A 22,006-nucleotide genomic window follows, 5' to 3' on the forward strand; every position below is an offset into this window, starting at 1 on the left:
GAAATTTTCACTACCTGCATGGCTATGATTTTAAAAACTCACTTAGTGGCTACGAGACATAAAACAAGCTTACTTAATTGATTGTAGGTAGGAAAATCTTTTATCTCAGTCTCACTTTCAGCCCCCTAGTTCAGAAGACAGAATGTACCAATAGAAGTCTAATCAGGTGTTCCAGTATTTTTTGAGGCCTCCTGTGTACTTCTATTCATTTACATCCTAACTCTTCCCTTTGGAGACATTAACTTTGAGAAAAATTGGACAGTAGTGGGAAGAGGAAATGACTCAGGGATGGTACACTGTATCCTGAGAAATACTGTCCGTATAAATAAAGTACTGAATGCATCAGTTAGACAAGAAGAGATCTGTTGGCTATATATACTTGAGGTTGTCATTTATCATGTTCTGCATCTATTCTGAGAGTGAGGGAGTTGACAGTAGAAAATAATAGTTTCTTAGACCAGTAGAGCTGATCTAGGTGAAAGCCTAGGAATTGTTCTGATAGATAGTGTCTATTAGTGTGTTGTGATTCTATAGATACTAGAAAGATCCAACTAGAGTTTGGGGCCAAGGGCAAGTCATAAACCATTGCAGATATTTGGACCAAATAATTTCTCCTCAGTTGAGAATGAGTAAACAATTGAACTCATAAGATTCTTCTAAAGACAAAAACAAAGGGACTTCCCTGGTGGCGCAGTGGTTAAGAATCCGCCTGCCAATACAGAGGACACGGGTTCCAGCCCTGGTCCGGGAAGATCCCACATGCCACAGAGCAACTAAGCCTGTGCGCCACAACTACTGAGCCTGCACTTTAGAGCCTGCGAGCCACGACTACTGAAGCCTGCACGCCTAGAGCCCGTGCTCCGCAACAAGAGAAGCCACTGCAATGAGAAGCCCGCGCACTGCAACGAAATGTAGCCCCCGCTCGCCGCAACTAGAGAAAGCCCGTGCACAGCACCGAAGACCCTACACAGGCAAAAATAAAAATAAATAAATTAAAAACAAAACAAAAACAAAAAAACAAGGCAAAGGTAACCTTGCAAAGAAAGAGATAGATGTTAGAGATTTACTCATTAGGTCAAGTAACACTCTGAAGTAGTAACAGGATTTCATTTATATCTGACAGTAAGTTCTGTGAAGATAGGTATGATAGATGTTAGAGATTTACTCATTAGGTCAAGTAACACTCTGAAGTAGTAACAGGATTTCATTTATATATGACAGTAAGTTCTGTGAAGATAGGTACTATGTCTTTTTTTTTGTAAGCCATTTTATACCTCATACCAATATATAATATAGATGTTATTTTTATATTCATTTAAAGACATTTAAATATTTTATGTACTAGTACTGTCAATAGGAGCGAAAAGCCATGGGGAGAGAACTGGTTGGGATTTTTAAAACAAAGTGAGGAGTTAATAGCAGAAACAAATGGTGGAGTAAAGACCTCCAACATTTTGCCCTGTGATAAAAGCAACAGAATTTTGGCAAAACTTTATGGAAAACTTTTCCAAAACTCGAAATTAACCAAAGGCTTGTAGCTTTTGTAGTAAGCATTTATTCAAGAAAAATGGCTGAACCTTGATAAGAATAGTAAGCTTGTGGCATTTTACCTTGCCCTATTCTCATTGCCACACTCAGCTCAGTGATAACCTTGAAAAATATCAGCCTGCATTCCCAGGACTGGAGGGAGCAGAACAGAGCTGGACCTCTTTCACAATTTCATTCCCAAAGAATTGTCAGTATTTGACCTGTCTGATGGCTCTCTGGAAGACTCCACTCAAAAGGTTTATCTTTATTTGACCTTACTCAGAGCTATCCAGTGCGTATGAGCCTCTGTGTCTATGTGTGAGGTGTTTGTCAAAGAACACTTACAGGCAAGTGTTTTATTTTAGTTTCTTAAATATTTATTTATTTTATTTATTTATTTTGGCTGCGCCGGGTCTTAGTTGCACCACTCAGGATCTTCGTTGCGGCATGCGGACTCCTTAGTTGCAGGACCTAGTTCCCTGACCAGGGATCGATCCTGGGGCCCCTGCATTGGGAGCCCGGAGTCTTACCCCCTAGACCACCAGGGAAGTCCCCAGGCAACTGTTTTAATGTCACAATGCATGAGGCAGTGGATAACACTTTAGACAAACAATAGACTAACCAAAAGCTTTAACGGAAAAACTGAGGATGAGATGTCCATAGATATTTTGAAAAGCATTGATATATTCCTAGGACTCTAGAAGACCACAAGTGTGCACAGGCCTGAGTGCATGCTCAGGAAAGATCTGAGAGGGCCCTTTACCTTTGGCTGCCCTTGAGGCTCTGGGCAAGAAGAAAGGGAAGGCTAAGGCAGAATTGATAACTCCCTGCCCTCAGCGTTGATGGCTATGTGCACGTAGTCCCTCGGCAAAGACTGGGAGATTTATTGTTTCTAGATGTTTAAGGATACCTCCATCTAGGCATTAGCTGACCACTAAGCTAGTTGAGTGGCAGCTTCAGTAGACTTTATAGAATTTGTTCAGAAAAGTTACTTAAAAAAAAAACAGCGTAAAGCAACAGCAGGAAACCGTAGGGAGGTAGTAGACTCTGATTTCCAGGGTTGTCACATTATATTTTTTAAGATGTCGAGTTTTCAACAAAAAGTTACAAGATATGGAAATTCAAAGTAAAAAAAAATATATGGACCATACAAAAGTTTAGAAACTGTCTGTGAGGAATCTCAGACATTGGACTTACTAAATGAAGATGTTAAAATAGCTATTTAAAATATGTTCAAAGAACTAAATGAAACCATGTCTAAAGAAGTATAAGAACAGTGTCTTACCAAATAGAGAATATCAATAAAGAGAAATTACAAAAAAGAACCAAATAGAAGATCTGTAGTTGAAAAGTACAATAACTAAAATAAAAAAATTGACTGGAGAAAGCTCAGCATCAGATTTGAACAGGCAGAAGTATGAGTCAGTGAACTTGTAGATAGGCCAATTGAGATTATCCAGTGTGAGAAACAGAAAGAAAAAAGAATGAAGAGAAATTAACAGAATCTCAGAGTCCTATGGGACACCTTCAAGCATCCTATTATACACATAATGGGAGTTCCAGATGAAGAGACAGAAAAAGAGACTGAAGGAGTATTTGGAGAAATAATGGCCTAAAAATTTCACAAATTTGATGACTGCTGTTAATCTGCACATCCCAAAGCTCAAGGAAGTCCAAGCATGATACAGTCAAAGAGAGCCACATCTAGATACATCATAAACCATCAAATGACAAAGACAGTGTTAAAGCAGCAAGAGTGGAGTTATCATGTACAAAGAATCTTCAATAAGACTAATTGCTGATTTTTCATCAGAAACCATAGAGGCCAGAAGGCATTGCAATGACATATGCAAAGAGCTGAGGAAAAAAACCTGCCTACCAAGTATTCTGTACCTAGCAAAACTACCCTTCAAAAATGAAGGAGAGATTAAGACATTCTCAGATAAACAACAGTTGAACGACTCCACTGCTAGCAAACTGACCCACAGAAAATACTAAAGAGATTTTTTTCAAGATGAAATGGTGAACACCAGACAGTAACTTAAATCCACATGAAAAAAGTACTAAAGGTAACTACATAAGTAAATACAAAAGACAGTATAAATGTATTTTGTTTGTAATTCAGTTTTTCTCCTATATGACTTAAAAGACAAATGCAGTATAAGCAAGTCCCAAATACATAAAGAAAAACTAACAGAATTAAAATGAAAAACCTGACACTATTTTTTTAAATAAATAAATTTATTTATTTATTTATTTATATTTTTACTTTTGGCTGCGTTGGATCTTCGTTGCCGCGCATGGGTTTTCTCTAGCTGTGGCGAGCAGGGGCTACTCTTTGTTGTGGTGCACGGGTTTCTCGCTGTGGTGGTTTCTCTTGTTGAGGAGCACGGGCTCTAAGTGCATGGGCTTCAGTAGTTGTGGCTCTTGGGCTCTAGAGCGCAGGCTCAGTAGTTTTGGCGCGTGGACTTTGTTGCTCCGCGGCATGTGGGATCTTCCCAGACCAGGGCTCGAACCCATGTCCCCTGCATTGGCAGGTGGATTCTTAACCACTGTACCACCAGGGAAGTCCAAAAAACTGACACTATTAAAGGGAGAAATATTTCAAGCCAATAGCAAAAGGTCATATATTGTATAATTCCATGTATATGAAATGCCCAGAATAAGCAAATCCATATAGACAGAAAGTAGATTAGTGGATGCCAGGGGATGTTGGGGAGGGGAAAATAGGGAGTAACAGCTAACATATACAAGATTTCTTTGTGGGGGCGTGACAAAAATGTTCTGGAATTAGATAGCAATATTGGTTGTGAAAATACTAAGAACTAGTGAATTGTACACTTACTTTAATTGGTGAATTTTTTTTTTTTGAATCTTGTAGAAGCTTTTATTTCAGTGATTAAAAGAACACAGTAAATAGAAACTATGCTGGTTTACATTAGGCATGCACCTCTACCTGAAACTGCTGTTATTTTTTTTTTAATTGGATTCTTTTTTAATTAATTAATTAATTAATTAATTAATTAATTAATGGCTATGTTGGGTCTTCGTTTCTGTGCGAGGGCTTTCTCTACTTGCAGTGAGCAGGGGTCACTCTTCATCGCGGTACGCAGGCCTCTCACTATCGTGGCCTCTCTTGTTGCAGAGCACAGGCTCCAGATGCTCAGGCTCAGCAATTGTGGCTCATGGGCCTAGTCGCTCCGTGGCATGTGGGATCTTCCCAGACCAGGGCTCGAACCCGTGTCCCCTGCATTGGCAGGCAGATTCTCAACCACTGTGCCACCAGGGAATCCCTGCTGTTAGTTTTTGACTGGCCTAAATCTTTATAACTTATTTTTTCATTTAGGCACATCTTTAAATTTTTTTGGACACTGACATACAGGGTAAGTTAACTTCTTCCTTGTGGCAGTTTAGTATGAGAATTATGTTCGCTGGCTAGAGCCTCTAGACTCTCAGGCTACCTGTACTAGCTCAAGACTGTACTTTATATATAGATATTTAAGTGAATCACAGTATAAGGGAGGGAGATAATCTAGAAAGGTGAAATGTACTGTATGAATACTCCATACATTTTTTTTCCAGCACTGATAATCAAACACTAGATTAGGAGGCCTACAGTCAAGTACCAAATTACTCTTTCCTCCACTGCTGCCCTTTCTGAGAGACACAAAGATGTATATCGATCACTCCAGAAATCTGAAAGGAATCCACACAAATAACAGATTATTACCTATGTGGTCCCACTATCAAATTATAGAGCAGTTCCACTATTAAAATTATAGGAAGCAGTTAATGGGACTATGAGGAAAACATCGTCCCACATACAGCAACATACACCTAGTAGAGTTTTCCATTCATCTGTCAATTGTTTTCCCAAGATTAGCATTAAAAAACACAACCCCAAACACATTTGACCCTCAAACCACCCACACACACGAAAATTGGTCTTTGTTCATTCTCAGATGACAGGATGTCCCAAGAGTGACAAAGATGGGAGCCGATCCCCCCACAACCTTTTCTTCAACCATCCCATCAACTGCTCTTCATTTCTTGAACTACCTTCCTTTTCCAGAGAGGTAATACTCAGGTCAGTCAGAAAGGCTTTCTGAGAAGACTGGCTTGGATTTCTGGGTCTGTTCCAGTCGATTCAAGATGAATTGGCTTGTATCAATGAAGCGCTCAATGCAGTTCACAAAACAGGCCTCAGCCTGACTGTCCAACTTTGGCCCAGGCTTGTCCATGCACTTTTCCCAACAAAGTTCCATCATCTGGTGCACCAGCTGCTGGAAGCGCTGCTTCTGAGTCTCTACCTCGATGAAATGCTGCAGCTGCGGGTCGACCGAGCCCAAACCCGCTGCAGAGGAAGAGGAGGAGGACTCCATCCCAGCACCGCCACGCGTGCCGAGACAAACTCCGCACCAACTCACTGACCTTCACGTGTCTCCACGGTGGAACCCTTAATTGGTGAATTTTTATGTTTTGTCTCAATTTAGAAAAAAAGTGTGTGTGTGTGGGGGGGTGGGCAGGAATGAACATATGAAGGAAAAGACTGCCTAAAACTGTAAAGATTTGGTAACAGATTTAAAATACATTTTGCAGGCAAGAAAGGGTGGAATTAACATGAAGGAAGTTAAATTAGTGATGAGGACAAATCTGAGAGTCTGCAAAATTACAGAGGAAAAAGAAGAAGAAAATGAAAATGCTGTGAAAGATGATGAGAGACATAAGAAACATAGCTAAGTAAACCAAACCAAGAATTATATCTGGACACAGAAAAAGACACTTATGATTAACCAAGATGGCGGAGTAGAAGGACGTGCTCTCACTCCCTCTTGCGAGAGCACCAGAATCACAACTGGCTGCTGTACAATCATTGACAGGAAGACCCTGGACTTCACCAAGGAGGATACCCCACGTCCAAGGACAGAGGAGAAGCCACAGTGAGACGGTAGGAGGGGCGCAATCAGAGTAAAATCAAATCCCATAACTGCTGGGTGGGTGACTCACAGACTGGCGAACACTTATACCACAGAAGTCCACCCACTGGAGTGAAGGTTCTGAGCCCCACATCAGGCTTCCCAACCTGGGGGTCCGGCAACGGGAGGAGGAATTCCTAGAGAATCAGACTTTGAAGCCTAGTGGGAATTGATTGCAGGACTTCGACAGGACTGGGGGAAACAGAGACCCCACTCTTGGAGGGCACACACAAAGTAATGTGTGCATCGGGACCCAGGGGAAGGAGCAGTGACCCTGGGGAAGACTGAACCAGACCTACCTGCTGGTGTTGGGGGGTCTCCTGCAGAGGTGAGTGGTGGCTCTGTTTCACCGTGGGGATAAGGACACTGGCAGCAGAGGTTCTGGGAAGTTCTCCTTGGTGTGAGCCCTCCCAGAGTCTGCCATTAACCCCACCAAAGAGCACGGGTAGGCTCCAGTGTTGGGTGGCCTCAGGCAAAACAACCAACAGGGAGGGAACCCAGCCCCACCCATCAACAGTCAAGTGGATTAAGGTTTTACTGAGCTCTGACCGCCACAGCAACAGTCAGCTCTACCCACCACCAGAGCCTCCCATCAAGCCTCTTAGATAGCCTCAACCACCAGAGGGCAGACAACAGAAGCAAGAAAAACTATAATCCTGCAGCCTGTGGACCAAAAACCACAGTTACAGAAAGATAGAGAAGATGAAAAGGCAGAGGGCTATGTACCAGATGAAGGAACAAGAAAAAACCCCAGAAAAACAACTAAATGAAGTGGAGATAGGCAACCTTCCAGAAGAAGAATTCAGAATAATGATAGTGAAGATGATCCAGGACCTCGGAATAAGAATGGAGGCAAAGATTGAGAAGATGCAAGAAATGATTAACAAAGACCTAGAAGAATTAAAGAACAAACAAACAGAGATCACCAATACAATAACTGAAATGAAAACTACACTAGAAGGAATCAATAGCAGAATAACTGAGGCAGAAGAACGGATAAGTGACCTGGAAGACAGAATGGTGGAATTCACTGCTGTGGAACAGACTAAAGAAAAAAGAATGAAAAGAAATGAAGAGAGCCTAAGAGACCTCTGGGACAACATTAAATGCAACAACATTCGCATTATAGGGGTCCCAGAAGGAGAAGAGAGAGAGAAAGGACCCGAGAAAATATTTGAAGAGATTATAGTCAAAAACTTCCCTAACATGGGAAAGGAAATAGCCACCCAAGTCCAGGAAGCGCAGAGAGTCCCATACAGAATAAACCCAAGGAGAAACACGCCGAGACACATAGTAATCAAAGTGGCAAAAATTAAAGACAAAGAAAAATTATTGAAAGCAGCAAGGGAAAAACGACAAATAACATACAAAGGAACTCCCATAAGGTTAACAGCTGATTTCTCAGCAGAAACTCTGCAAGCCAGAAGGGAGTGGCATGATATACTTAAAGTGATGAAAGGGAAGAACCTACAACCAAGATTACTCTACCCGGCAAGGATCTCATTTAGATTTGATGGAGAAATCAAAAGCTTTGCAGACAAGCAAAAGCTACGAGAATTCAGCACTACCAAACCAGCTCTACAACAAATGCTAAAGGAACTTCTCTAAGTGGGAAACACAAGAGAAGAAAAGGACCTACAAAAACAAACCCAAAACAATTAAGAAAATGGTCATAGGAACATACATATCGATAATTACCTTAAACGTGAATGGATTAAATGCCCCAACCAAAAGACATAGACTGGCTGAATGGATACAAAAACAAGACCCATATATATGCTGTCTACAGGAGACCCACTTTAGACCTAGGGACACATACAGACTGAAAGTGAGGGGATGGAAAAAGATATTCCATGCAAATGGAAATCAAAAGAAAGCTGGAGTAGCTATACTCATATCAGATAAAATAGACTTTAAAATAAAGAATGTTACAAGAGACAAGGAAGGACACTACATAATGATCCAGGGATCAATCCAAGAAGAAGATATAACAATTATAAATATATATGCACCCAACATAGGAGCACCTCAATACATAAGGCAACTGCTAACAGCTATAAAAGAGGAAATTGACAGTAACACAATAATAGTGGGGGACTTTAACACCTCACTTACACCAATGGACAGATCATCCAAAATGAAAATAAATAAGGAAACAGAAGTTTTAAATGACACAATAGACCAGATAGATTTAATTGATATATATAGGACATTCCATCCAAAAACAGCAGATTACACGTTCTTCTCAAGCGTGCACGGAACATTCTCCAGGATAGATCACATCTTGGGTCACAAATCAAGCCTCAGTAAATTTAAGAAAAGTGAAATCATATCAAGCATCTTTTCTGACCACAACGCTATGAGATTAGAAATGAATTACAGGGAAAAAAACGTAAAAAGGACAAACACATGGAGGCTAAACAATACGTTACTAAATAACCAAGAGATCACTGAAGAAATCAAAGAGGAAATAAAAAAATACCTAGAGACAAATGACAATGAAAACACGACGACACAAAACCTATGGGATGCAGCAAAAGCGGTTCTAAGAGGGAAGTTTATAGCTATACAAGCCTACCTAAAGAAACAAGAAAAACCTCAAGTAAACAATCTAACCTTACACCTAAAGAAACTAGAGAAAGAAGAACAAACAAAACCCAAAGTTAGGAGAAGGAAAGAAATCATAAAGATCAGAGCAGAAATAAATGAAATAGAAACAAAGAAAACAATAGCAAAGATCAATAAAACTAAAAGTTGGTTCTTTGAGAAGATAAACAAAATTGATAAGCCATTAGCCAGACTCATCAAGAAAAAGAGGGAGAGGACTCAAATCAATAAAATCAGAAATGAAAAAGGAGAAGTTACAACAGACACCACAGAAATACAAAGCATCCTAAGAGACTACTACAAGCAACTCTATGCCAATAAAATGGACAACCTGGAAGAAATGGACAAATTCTTAGAAAGGTATAACCTTCCCAGACTGAATCAGGAAGAAACAGAAAATATGAACAGACCAATCACAAGTAATGAAATTGAAACTGTGATTAAAAATCTTCCAACAAACAAAAGTCCAGGACCAGATGGCTTCACTGGCGAATTCTATCAAACATTTAGAGAAGAGCTAACACCCATCCTTCTCAAACTCTTCCAAAAAATTGCAGAGGAAGGAACACTCCCAAACTCATTCTCTGAGGCCACCATCACCCTGATACCAAAACCAGACAAAGACACTACAAAAAAAGAAAATTACAGACCAATATCACTGATGAATATAGATGCAAAAATCCTCAACAAAATACTAGCAAACAGAATCCAACAACACATTAAAAGGATCATACACCACGATCAAGTGGGATTTATCCCAGGGATGCAAGGATTCTTCAATATACGCAAATCAATCAATGTGATACACCATATTAACAAATTGAAGAATAAAAACCATATGATCATCTCAATAGATGCAGAAAAAGCTTTTGACAAAATTCAACACCCATTTCTGATAAAAACTCTCCAGAAAGTGGGCATAGAGGGAACCTACCTCAACATAATAAAGGCCATATATGACAAACGCACAGCAAACATCATTCTCAATGGTGAAAACTGAAAGCATTTCCTCTAAGATCAGGAATGAGACAAGGATGTCCACTCTCACCACTATTATTCAACATAGTTCTGGAAGTCCTAGCCACGGCAATCAGAGAAGAAAAAGAAATAAAAGGAATACAAATTGGAAAAGAAGAAGTAAAACTGTCACTGTTTGCGGATGACATGATACTATACATAGAGAATCCTAAAACTGCCACCAGAAAACTGCTAGAGCTAATTAATGAATATGGTAAAGTTGCAGGATACAAAATTAATGCACAGAAATCTCTTGCATTACTATACACTAATGATGAAAAATCTGAAAGAGAAATTATGGAAACACTCCCATTTACCATTGCAACAAAAAGAATAAAATACCTAGGAATAAACCTACCTAGGGAGACGAAAGACCTGTATGCAGAAAACTATAAGACACTGATGAAAGAAATTAAAGATGATACCAACAGATGGAGAGATATACCATGTTCTTGGATTGGAAGAATCAACATTGTGAAAATGAGTATACTACCCAAAGCAATCTACAGATTCGATGCAATCCCTATCAAATTACCAATGGCATTTTTTACAGAGCTAGAACAAATCATCTTAAAATTTGTATGGAGACACAAAAGACCCCGAATAGCCAAAGCAGTCTTGAGGGAAAAAAATGGAGCTGGAGGAATCAGACTCCCTGACTTCAGACTATATTACAAAGCTACAGTAATCAAGACAATATGGTACTGGCAGAAAAACAGAAACATAGATCAATGGAAAAAGATAGAAAGCCCAGAGATTAACCCACGCACCTATGGTCAACTAATCTATGACAAAGGAGGCAAAGATATACAATGGAGAAAAGACAGTCTCTTCAATAAGTGGTGCTGGGAAAACTGGACAGCTACATGTAAAAGAATGAAATTAGAATACTCCCTAACACCATACACAAAAATAAACTCAAAATGGATTAGAGACCTAAATATAAGACTGGACACTATAAAACTCTTAGAGGAAAACATAGGAAGAACACTCTTTGACAAAAATCACAGCAAGATCTTTTTTGATCCACCTCCTAGAGTAATGGAAATAAAAACAAAAATAAACAAATGGGACCTAATGAAACTTCAAAGCTTTTGCACAGCAAAGGAAACCATAAACAAGACGAAAAGACAACCCTCAGAATGGAAGAAAATAGTTGCAAACGAATCAACGGACAAAGGATTAATCTCCAAAATATATAAACAGCTCATTCAGCTCAATATTAAAGAAACAAACACCCCAATCCAAAAATGGGCAGAAGACCTAAATAGACATTTCTCCAAAGAAGACATACAGACGGCCACAAAGCACATGAAAAGATGTTCAACATCACTAATTATTAGAGAAATGCAAATCAAAACTACAATGAGGTATCACCTCACTCCTGTTAGAATGGGCATCATCAGAAAATCTACAAACAACAAGTGCTGAAGAGGGTGTGGAGAAAAGGGAACCCTCTTGCACTGTTGGTGGGAATGTAAATTGATACAGCCACTATGGAGAACAATATGGAGGTTCCTTAAAAAACTAAAAATAGAATTACCATATTACCCAGCAATCCCACTACTGGGCATATGCCCAGAGAAAACCGTAATTCAAAAAGACACATGTACCCGAATGTTCATTGCAGCACTATTTACAATAGCCAGGTCATGGAAGCAACTTAAATGCCCATCAACAGACGAATGGATAAAGAAGATGTGGTACATATATACAATGGAATATTACTCAGCCATAAAAGGGAACGAAATTGAGTCATTTGTTGAGAAGTGGATGGATCTAGAGACTGTCATACAGAGTGAAGTAAGTCAGAAAGAGAAAAACAAATATCGTATATTAACGCATGTATGTGGAACCTAGAAAAATGTTACAGATGAGCCAGTTTGCAGGGCAGAAGTTGAGACACAGATGTAGAGAATGGACATATGGACACCAAGGTTGGAAAACTGCGGTGGGTTGGGGATGGTGGTGTGCTGAATTGGGCGATTGGGATTGACATGTATACACTGATGTGTATAAAATTGATGCCTAATAAGAACCTGCAGTATAAAAAAACAAACAAACAAAACAACTAATACTAAACTTTCATTGGGTTATTTGTATGAAAATATGTTAATATAAATGTTTCAGACATTACATGAAATTTCTAAAAATCTTATATTTGTATTTGTATGGAAATATGTATGGAAATATGTTAATATAAATGTTTCAGACATTACATGAAATTTCTAAAAATCTTATATTTGTATTTGTATGGAAATATGTATAGAAATATGTTAATATAAATGTTTCAGACATTACATGAAATTTCTAAAAATCTTATATTTGTATTTGTATGGAAATATGTATGGAAATATGTTAATATAACTGTTTCAGACGTTACATGAAATTTCTAAAAATCTTATATGTTCTGCTATAATGTTATAAGTAATAATCCTAGTTATTACTTTAAAATGTATATCTCAGAAATAACTAATTTTCTTGTCAACTGCATTATTATGAACTGTCATCAAATCTTTAACTGTGGTCATTTTTAAGTCTTTTGTCATTTACAGACAGTTTTGGGTGTACTCTGATGCTTTTGCAAATATGTTCCTATAAAAGGGTTTCATCTTCAAGAAATTCATAGAAAAGACTCTGACAAGTACAGGTTTCTGGTAACTGACTGTACTGCTGAACTGAATGAATAAGCATTTTCAGAACTCTAATGAAAAACTGATGAACTCATAAAAGTGCTAACAAAAGATCAAGATAAAAAAAAATTAATTACATGGGACTGAATGAACTGATGAGGATGAGTATAATTTTTGTGACTTTCTGTCTGAATTAAAAAAAAAAAAATCCCACAAGGACTCAGAGGCAAATAATATACAAATCAATTTTCACTGCAAAGTAAAGGAGCTGTTACAGTGGAGGATTACTGGACTGAATGTCAATATTATGATATAGTATGAGTGTATTTCATGTTTGGTAATTGCAATCATTGTCGCTTTTGTTGTGGCCATCCATGTACAATGCTTGGTGTCAGTCTATTTATCTCTTGTAAAAATAAAATACAGTGTGTGTGTGTGTGTGTGTGTGTGAAAAAAAAAAAAAAGAACAGCTTCTTTGAGTACACTGTAGCTAAATTAGGACTCAACAATAAAAACATGGAATAACAAAATGAAACAAAAATCTGTTTTATGGGTTAAGTAGTAATTGCCCCAAAATTCATGTCCACAGGAAACTTCAGAATGTGATGTTATTTGGAAATAGGGTCTTTGCAGATATCATTAGTTAAAGATCTCTAGGTTATATCATCCTGGATGTAGGGTGGGCCTTAAATCCAATGATTAGTGTACTTATAAAAAGAGGAGAGGAGGCCATGTGAAGACAGGAGCAGAGATTGGAGTTATGCTGTCCAAAGCCAGGGAGCACTAGGGGTCACTAGAAGCTGGAAGAGACAAAGAAGGATTCTCCCAGATAGACTAGTTCTAAAACATGGTTTTAGAAACTAAATCCAACATTTCCAGTAACCATAGAAACAGTTAAAATAAACTTTGCCATGAAAGCCCTTATATCATGCTTGATATAGGGAGGTAGGAAGATGTAAGAACCAGGACACATGAGACATGACATTTTATCTGCGACTCCTGTTTGTTTTACTGAGGGTGTAGTTTCAAATTCAGTCACCCTCTTCAGCTTCAGACTCAGATTCTTCTTCAGCATTTTTGAGCCACTCTACAAACTTTTTCATTTGCTCAAGGACGACACTTTTCCCCTTGGCAGCATGTGCATCTTTATACCACTTCAGAATGGGTTCTTCACTCAGAACTTCAGCTTTATAAAAAAGCACCACTATTTTCTGGAAGGCTTTCATGAAATGAATGTTGTCATAGCAATACTCCTGAATCTTCAGTAACAGAGTCAGCTCAGACTGACCTTGAGTCGTAAAGGCAGCAAGGAGAGGGCTGTATTGCTTCAAGTGCTTGATGGCTTGCTCTGCTACAAGCTCCTCTTTTTTGTTCCGTTCCACGGTGCTCATTACACTGGACCATACTATTCCGATGACAACTGGTTCTGGGATGTTGTTTTTTTTCATCTCCTCCTTGACATACAAAATTTTATCCTTAAATGGATCACCACGAGACATCTGTTCTTGAAGTTCTTTCTGGAGTTCCTTACGAGCTCCTATGGTTTGCTGATTCCAAACATACTCTGAAAGCTCTTTCAAGCCTGCCTCGGTAAAATACTTTGTGAAGCGTTCATTGCTTTGTTTATTGGCAGGAAAAAGTTCCATCAGTCTGCTATCCATGCTCACTTTCTGAAGACTTGTAGCTACCGCATTGATATCTTTTTCATTTATCCATGATTTAAAGAGCTTTACAGCAAAAGCTGCTGAAACCCCTTCTTTAACCAAATTCTCATTATAAAGGTTATTAAGGAACAGTCAGCTCTACCCACCACCAGAGCCTCCCATCAAGCCTCTTAGATAGCCTCAACCACCAGAGGGCAGACAACAGAAGCAAGAAAAACTACGATCCTGCAGCCTGTGGACCAAAAACCACAGTTACAGAAAGATAGAGAAGATGAAAAGGCAGAGGGCTATGTACCAGATGAAGGAACAAGAGAAAACCCCAGAAAAACAACTAAATGAAGTGGAGATAGGCAACCTTCCAGAAAAAGAATTCAGAATAATGATAGTGAAGATGATCCAGGACCTCGGAATAAGAATGGAGGCAAAGATTGAGAAGATGCAAGAAATGATTAACAAAGACCTAGAAGAATTAAAGAACAAACAAACAGAGATCACCAATACAATAACTGAAATGAAAACTACACTAGAAGGAATCAATAGCAGAATAACTGAGGCAGAAGAACGGATAAGTGACCTGGAAGACAGAATGGTGGAATTCACTGCTGCAGAACAGACTAAAGAAAAAAGAATGAAAAGAAATGAAGACAGCCTAAGAGACCTCTGGGACAACATTAAACGCAACAACATTCGCATTATAGGGGTCCCAGAAGGAGAAGAGAGAGAGAAAGGACCAGAGAAAATATTTGAAGAGATTATAGTCGAAAACTTCCCTAACATGGGAAAGGAAATAGCCACCAAAGTCCAGGAAGCGCAGAGAGTCCCATACAGAATAAACCCAAGGAGAAACACGCCGAGACACATAGTAATCAAAGTGGCAAAAATTAAAGACAAAGAAAAATTATTGAAAGCAGCAAGGGAAAAACGACAAATAACATACAAGGGAACTCCCATAAGGTTAACAGCTGATTTCTCAGCAGAAACTCTGCAAGCCAGAAGGGAGTGGCATGATATACTTAAAGTGATGAAAGGGAAGAACCTACAACCAAGATTACTCTACCCGGCAAGGATCTCATTTAGATTTGATGGAGAAATCAAAAGCTTTGCAGACAAGCAAAAGCTAAGAGAATTCAGCACCACCAAACCAGCTCTACAACAAATGCTAAAGGAACTTCTCTAAGTGGGAAACACAAGAGAAGAAAAGGACCTACAAAAACAAACCCAAAACAATTAAGAAAATGGTCATAGGAACATACATATCGATAATTACCTTAAATGTGAATGGATTAAATGCCCCAACCAAAAGACATAGACTGGCTGAATGGATACAAAAACAAGACCCGTATATATGCTGTCTACAAGAGACCCACTTTAGACCTAGGGACACATACAGACTGAAAGTGAGGGGATGGAAAAAGATATTCCATGCAAATGGAAATCAAAAGAAAGCTGGAGTAGCTATACTCATATCAGATAAAATAGACTTTAAAATAAAGAATGTTACAAGAGACAAGGAAGGACACTACATAATGATCCAGGGATCAATCCAAGAAGAAGATATAACAATTATAAATATATATGCACCCAACATAGGAGCACCTCAATACATAAGGCAACTGCTAACAGCTATAAAAGAGGAAATCGACAGTAACACAATAATAGTGGGGGACTTTAACACCTCACTTACACCAATGGACAGATCATCCAAAATGAAAATAAATAAGGAAACAGAAGCTTTAAATGACACAATAGACCAGATAGATTTAATTGATATATATAGGACATTCCATCCAAAAACAGCAGATTACACGTTCTTCTCAAGTGTGCATGGAACATTCTCCAGGATAGATCACATCTTGGGTCACAAATCAAGCCTCAGTAAATTTAAGAAAATTGCAATCATATCAAGCATCTTTTCTGACCAAAACGCTATGAGATTAGAAATGAATTACAGGGAAAAAAACGTAAAAAGGACAAACACATGGAGGCTAAACAATACGTTACTAAATAACCAAGAGATCACTGAAGAAATCAAAGAGGAAATAAAAAAATACCTAGAGACAAATGACAATGAAAACACGACGACCGAAAACCTATGGGATGCAGCAAAAGCAGTTCTAAGAGGGAAGTTTATAGCTATACAAGCCTACCTAAAGAAACAAGAAAAATCTCAAGTAAACAATCTAACTTTACACCTAAAGAAACTAGAGAAAGAAGAACAAACAAAACCCAAAGTTAGCAGAAGGAAAGAAATCATAAAGATCAGAGCAGAAATAAATGAAATAGAAACAAAGAAAACAATAGCAAAGATCAATAAAACTAAAAGTTGGTTCTTTGAGAAGATAAACAAAATTGATAAGCCATTAGCCAGACTCATTAAGAAAAAGAGGGAGAGGACTCAAATCAATAAAATCAGAAATGAAAAAGGAGAAGTTACAACAGACACCGCAGAAATACAAAGCATCCTAAGAGACTACTACAAGCAACTTTATGCCAATAAAATGGACAACCTGGAAGAAATGGACAAATTCTTAGAAAGGTATAACCTTCCCAGACTGAATCAGGAAGAAACAGAAAATATGAACAGACCAATCACAAGTAATGAAATTGAAACTGTGATTAAAAATCTTCCAAAAAACAAAAGTCCAGGACCAGATGGCTTCACAGGTGAATTCTATCAAACATTTAGAGAAGAGCTAACACCCATCCTTCTCAAACTCTTCCAAAAAATTGCAGAGGAAGGAACACTCCCAAACTCATTCTATGAGGCCACCATCACCCTGATACCAAAACCAGACAAAGACACTACAAAAAAAGAAAATTACAGACCAATATCACTGATGAATATAGATGCAAAAATCCTCAACAAAATACTAGCAAACAGAATCCAGCAACACATTAAAAGGATCATACACCACGATCAAGTGGGATTTATCCCAGGGATGCAAGGATTCTTCAATATACGCAAATCAATCAATGTGATACACCATATTAACAAATTGAAGAATAAAAACCATATGATCATCTCAATAGATGCAGAAAAAGCTTTTGACAAAATTCAACACCCATTTCTGATAAAAACTCTCCAGAAAGTGGGCATAGAGGGAACCTACCTCAACATAATAAAGGCCATATATGACAAACCCACAGCAAACATCATTCTCAATGGTGAAAAACTGAAAGCATTTCCTCTAAGATCAGGAACGAGACAAGGATGTCCACTCTCACCACTATTATTCAACATAGTTCTGGAAGTCCTAGCCACGGCAATCAGAGAAGAAAAAGAAATAAAAGGAATACAAATTGGAAAAGAAGAAGTAAAACTGTCACTGTTTGCGGATGACATGATACTATACATAGAGAATCCTAAAACTGCCACCAGAAGACTGCTAGAGCTAATTAATGAATATGGTAAAGTTGCAGGATACAAAATTAATGCACAGAAATCTCTTGCATTTCTATGCACTAATGATGAAAAATCTGAAAGAGAAATTAAGGAAACACTCCCATTTACCATTGCAACAAAAAGAATAAAATACCTAGGAATAAACCTACCTAGGGAGACGAAAGACCTGTATGCAGAAAACTATAAGACACTGATGAAAGAAATTAAAGATGATACCAACAGATGGAGAGATATACCATGTTCTTGGATTGGAAGAATCAACATTGTGAAAATGAGTATACTACCCAAAGCAATCTACAGAGTCAATGCAATCCCTATCAAATTACCAATGGCATTTTTTATGGAGCTAGAACAAATCATCTTAAAATTTGTATGGAGACACAAAAGACCCCGAATAGCCAAAGCAGTCTTGAGGGAAAAAAATGGAGCTGGAGGAATCAGACTCCCTGACTTCAGACTATACTACAAAGCTACAGTAATCAAGACAGTATGGTACTGGCACAAAAACAGAAACATAGATCAATGGAACAAGATAGAAAGCCCAGAGATTAACCCACGCACCTATGGTCAACTAATCTATGACAAAGGAGGCAAAGATATACAATGGAGAAAAGACAGTCTCTTCAATAAGTGGTGCTGGGAAAACTGGACAGCTACATGTAAAAGAATGAAATTAGAATACTCCCTAACACCATACACAAAAATAAACTCAAAATGGATTAGAGACCTAAATATAAGACTGGACACTATAAAACTCTTAGAGGAAAACTTAGGAAGAACACTCTTTGACATAAATCACAGCAAGATCTTTTTTGATCCACCTCCTAGAGTAATGGAAATAAAAACAAAAATAAACCAATGGGACCTAATGAAACTTCAAAGCTTTTGCACAGCAAAGGAAACCATAAACAAGACGAAAAGACAACCCTCAGAATGGGAGAAAATATTTGCAAATGAATCAACGGACAAAGGATTAATCTCCAAAATATATAAACAGCTCATTCAGCTCAATATCAAAGAAACAAACACCCCAATCCAAAAATGGGCAGAAGACCTAAATAGACATTTCTCCAAAGAAGACATACAGATGGCCACGAAGCACATGAAAAGATGCTCAACATCACTAATTATTAGAGAAATGCAAATCAAAACTACAATGAGGTATCACCTCACTCCTGTTAGAATGGGCATCATCAGAAAATCTACAAACAACAAATGCTGGAGAGGGTGTGGAGAAAAGGGAACCCTCTTGCACTGTTGGTGGGAATGTAAATTGATACAGCCACTATGGAGAACAATATGGAGGTTCTTTAAAAAACTAAAAATAGAATTACCATATGACCCAGCAATCCCACTACTGGGCATATACCCAGAGAAAACCGTAATTCAAAAAGACACATGCACCCGAATGTTCATTGCAGCACTATTTACAATAGCCAGGTCATGGAAGCAACCTAAATGCCCATCAACAGACGAATGGATAAAGAAGTTGTGGTACATATATACAATGGAATATTACTCAGCCATAAAAAGGAACGAAATTGAATCATTTGTTGAGACATGGATGGATCTAGAGACTGTCATACAGAGTGAAGTAAGTCAGAAAGAGAAAAACAAATATCGTATATTAATGCATGTATGCGGAACCTAGAAAAATGGTACAGATGAGCCAGTTTGCAGGGCAGAAGTTGAGACACAAATGTAGAGAATGGTCATATGGACACCAAGGGGGGAAAACTGCGGTGAGGTGGGGATGGTGGTGTGCTGAATTGGGCAATTGGGATTGACATGTATACACTGATGTGTATAAAACTGATGCCTAATAAGAACCTGCAGTATAAAAAAACAAACAAAACAACTAATACTAAACTTTCATTGGGTTATTTGTATGGAAATATGTTAATATAAATGTTTCAGACATTACATGAAATTTCTAAAAATCTTATATTTGTATTTGTATGGAAATATGTATGGAAATATGTTAATATAAATGTTTCAGACATTACATGAAATTTCTAAAAATCTTATATTTGTATTTGTATGGAAATATGTATGGAAATATGTTAATATAAATGTTTCAGACATTACATGAAATTTCTAAAAATCTTATATGTTCTGGTATAATGTTATAAGTAATAATCCTAGTTATTACTTTAAAATGTATATCTCAGAAATAACTAATTTTCCTGTCAACTGCATTATTATGAACTTTCATCAAATCTTTAACCGTGGTCATTCTTAAGTCTTTTGTCATTTACAGACAGTTCTGGGTGTACTCTGATGATTTTGCAAATATGTTCCTATAAAAGGGTTTCATCTTCAAGAAATTCATGGAAAAGACTCTGACAAGTACGGGTTTCTGGTAACTGACTGTACTGCTGCACTGAATGAATAAGCATTTTCAGAACTCTAATGAAAAACTGATGAACTCATAAAAGTGCTAACAAAAGATCAAGATGAAAAAAAAATTAATTACATGGGACTGAGTGAACTGATGAGGATGAGTATAATTTTTGTGACTTTCTGTCTGAATTTAAAAAAAAAAAATCCCACAAGGACTCAGAGGCAAATAATATACAAATCAATTTTCACTGCAAAGTAAAGGAGCTGTTACAGTGGAGGATTACTGGACTGAATGTCAATATTATGACATAGTATGAGTGTGTTTCATGTTTGGTAATTGCAATCAGTGTTGCTTTTGTTGTGGTCATCCATGTACAATGCTTGGTGTAAGTCTATTTATGTCTTGTAAAAATAAAATACAGTGTGTGTGTGTGTGAATAAAAAAAATAAAAAATAAAAAAAAATAAAGGTTATTAAGAATGGATGCATTAAGTGTTCCATTAGCCAGAAGAACACCGGTCAACATAGCCAGCTTTTTCCTCTCCGACTCTGAAAAACCCTTTAAGAACAGCAGCAGCTTTTTAACTTCATCTTCAAAACCTTTCTCCAGGTATTTGTAGCACCTGATTAACTTGTTAAAAACCTGAGCAAATGCTTACATGGTCTCTAGGTCTTCTTGTGCTGCGAACACACAGACATCTGTACGCATCATGTCATCTGCCAGTGTACCACCTGGGGCCAGCATTCCACCGGCCACCAGAATGTCAAAGAGTGTTTCTGCATATCGGCAGTAATCAAGTTTTGCTCCAGAAGCATCAAGAAACTTTGCTACTGCTTCCAAATCAGTACCAGTTTCATTTAAGCCTTGAATAATGCAGTCTTGAAACTGAGTAGAGTCAAACCTCTCTTTTTCATCTCTTTTTCTGGTTTTAAAACGCTGGCCTGATAGCGTTGCCTTTTGCTGCTTTTGATTATTCATAAAAGACACCCGAATTTAAGATGAAGAGAAAAGAGCCAGAAATCCCGGAGTTGGCGGCAACTGTGGTGGTGTCTCCTCTGCCACATGAATATGCTTTACAGCAGTTTTCATAATAGCTCCAAACTGGCAATTACCCAGATGCCATTGTTTTTATATTTACTATGCCATTATTTTTCCAGTAGTATGAGTGACTTGTAGCATATTAACACTGTTGAATAGTAACCAGTAAATGAGACTGAGTAAAAGACAAGTACATGTTTTAACACTTAACAAATCTTACAAATATAATGTAAGAGAAGAAAGCAAGACATAAAGGCTATGTGCTGTATTATTCCATTTATATAAAGTTCAGAAATATAAGTAATTTGTTGCATTTAAAATGGGGTGTTATGCTCAGCCTGGGGGAGATTGAAAGAATGAGGGGAGAGCATGTAGGGTTCTAGGCAGATTTTTTTTTAAACCTGGGTACATGTTCACTTTTTACCAATTCACTGAGTTCTCTGTGCATTTTTTGATACATGTCTTCTGATACATAATGCAAAAGATTTTTTTTAAGATACTTTTTTAAAAACAACAAAAAATAAGTACTTAGAAATGAATCTAACAAAGGACATGCAAAACTAATGTAGAGAAAATGATAAAGCTTCATTGAAATATATTAAGGAAGACTTAAATAAATTCAATGAATCGTTGCTCAAAATTCCAGTAGAATTTTTCATGGAACTTGACAGGCTGATTCCAAATTTTTTTGGAAAATCAAGAAGTATATTTAAAGAATAAGGTAAGGGAACTTGCCATACCAGACATCAAAAGACTTATATGTGTGTGTGTGTGTGTGTGTGTGTGTGTGTGTATAC

The 22,006-nt window shown here is 37.7% G+C and overlaps 2 protein-coding genes across 2 annotated transcripts; both read right to left on the reverse strand.

Moving 5' to 3' along the window:
• Positions 1 to 5,517: 5,517 nt before the first annotated feature.
• On the reverse strand, positions 5,518 to 5,909 carry LOC118906229 (mitochondrial import inner membrane translocase subunit Tim8 A-like). Its single transcript, XM_036873663.1, has one exon. The coding sequence runs from the start codon at positions 5,907 to 5,909 to the stop codon at positions 5,616 to 5,618; it is 294 nt and encodes a 97-aa protein (XP_036729558.1). The 3' UTR covers positions 5,518 to 5,615.
• A 7,857-nt stretch (positions 5,910 to 13,766) lies between these two features.
• On the reverse strand, positions 13,767 to 21,163 carry LOC118906043 (basic leucine zipper and W2 domain-containing protein 1-like). Its single transcript, XM_036873246.1, is given in 2 exon segments — positions 13,767 to 14,552; positions 20,651 to 21,163. Coding segments are annotated over 2 exon segments (1,260 nt in total). The 5' UTR covers positions 21,150 to 21,163; the 3' UTR covers positions 13,767 to 13,791.
• Between the last annotated feature and the right edge of the window lie 843 nt (positions 21,164 to 22,006).

This window comes from Balaenoptera musculus, chromosome 13 (genome assembly GCF_009873245.2).
Source record: "Balaenoptera musculus isolate JJ_BM4_2016_0621 chromosome 13, mBalMus1.pri.v3, whole genome shotgun sequence".
NCBI lineage: Eukaryota > Metazoa > Chordata > Mammalia > Artiodactyla > Balaenopteridae > Balaenoptera > Balaenoptera musculus.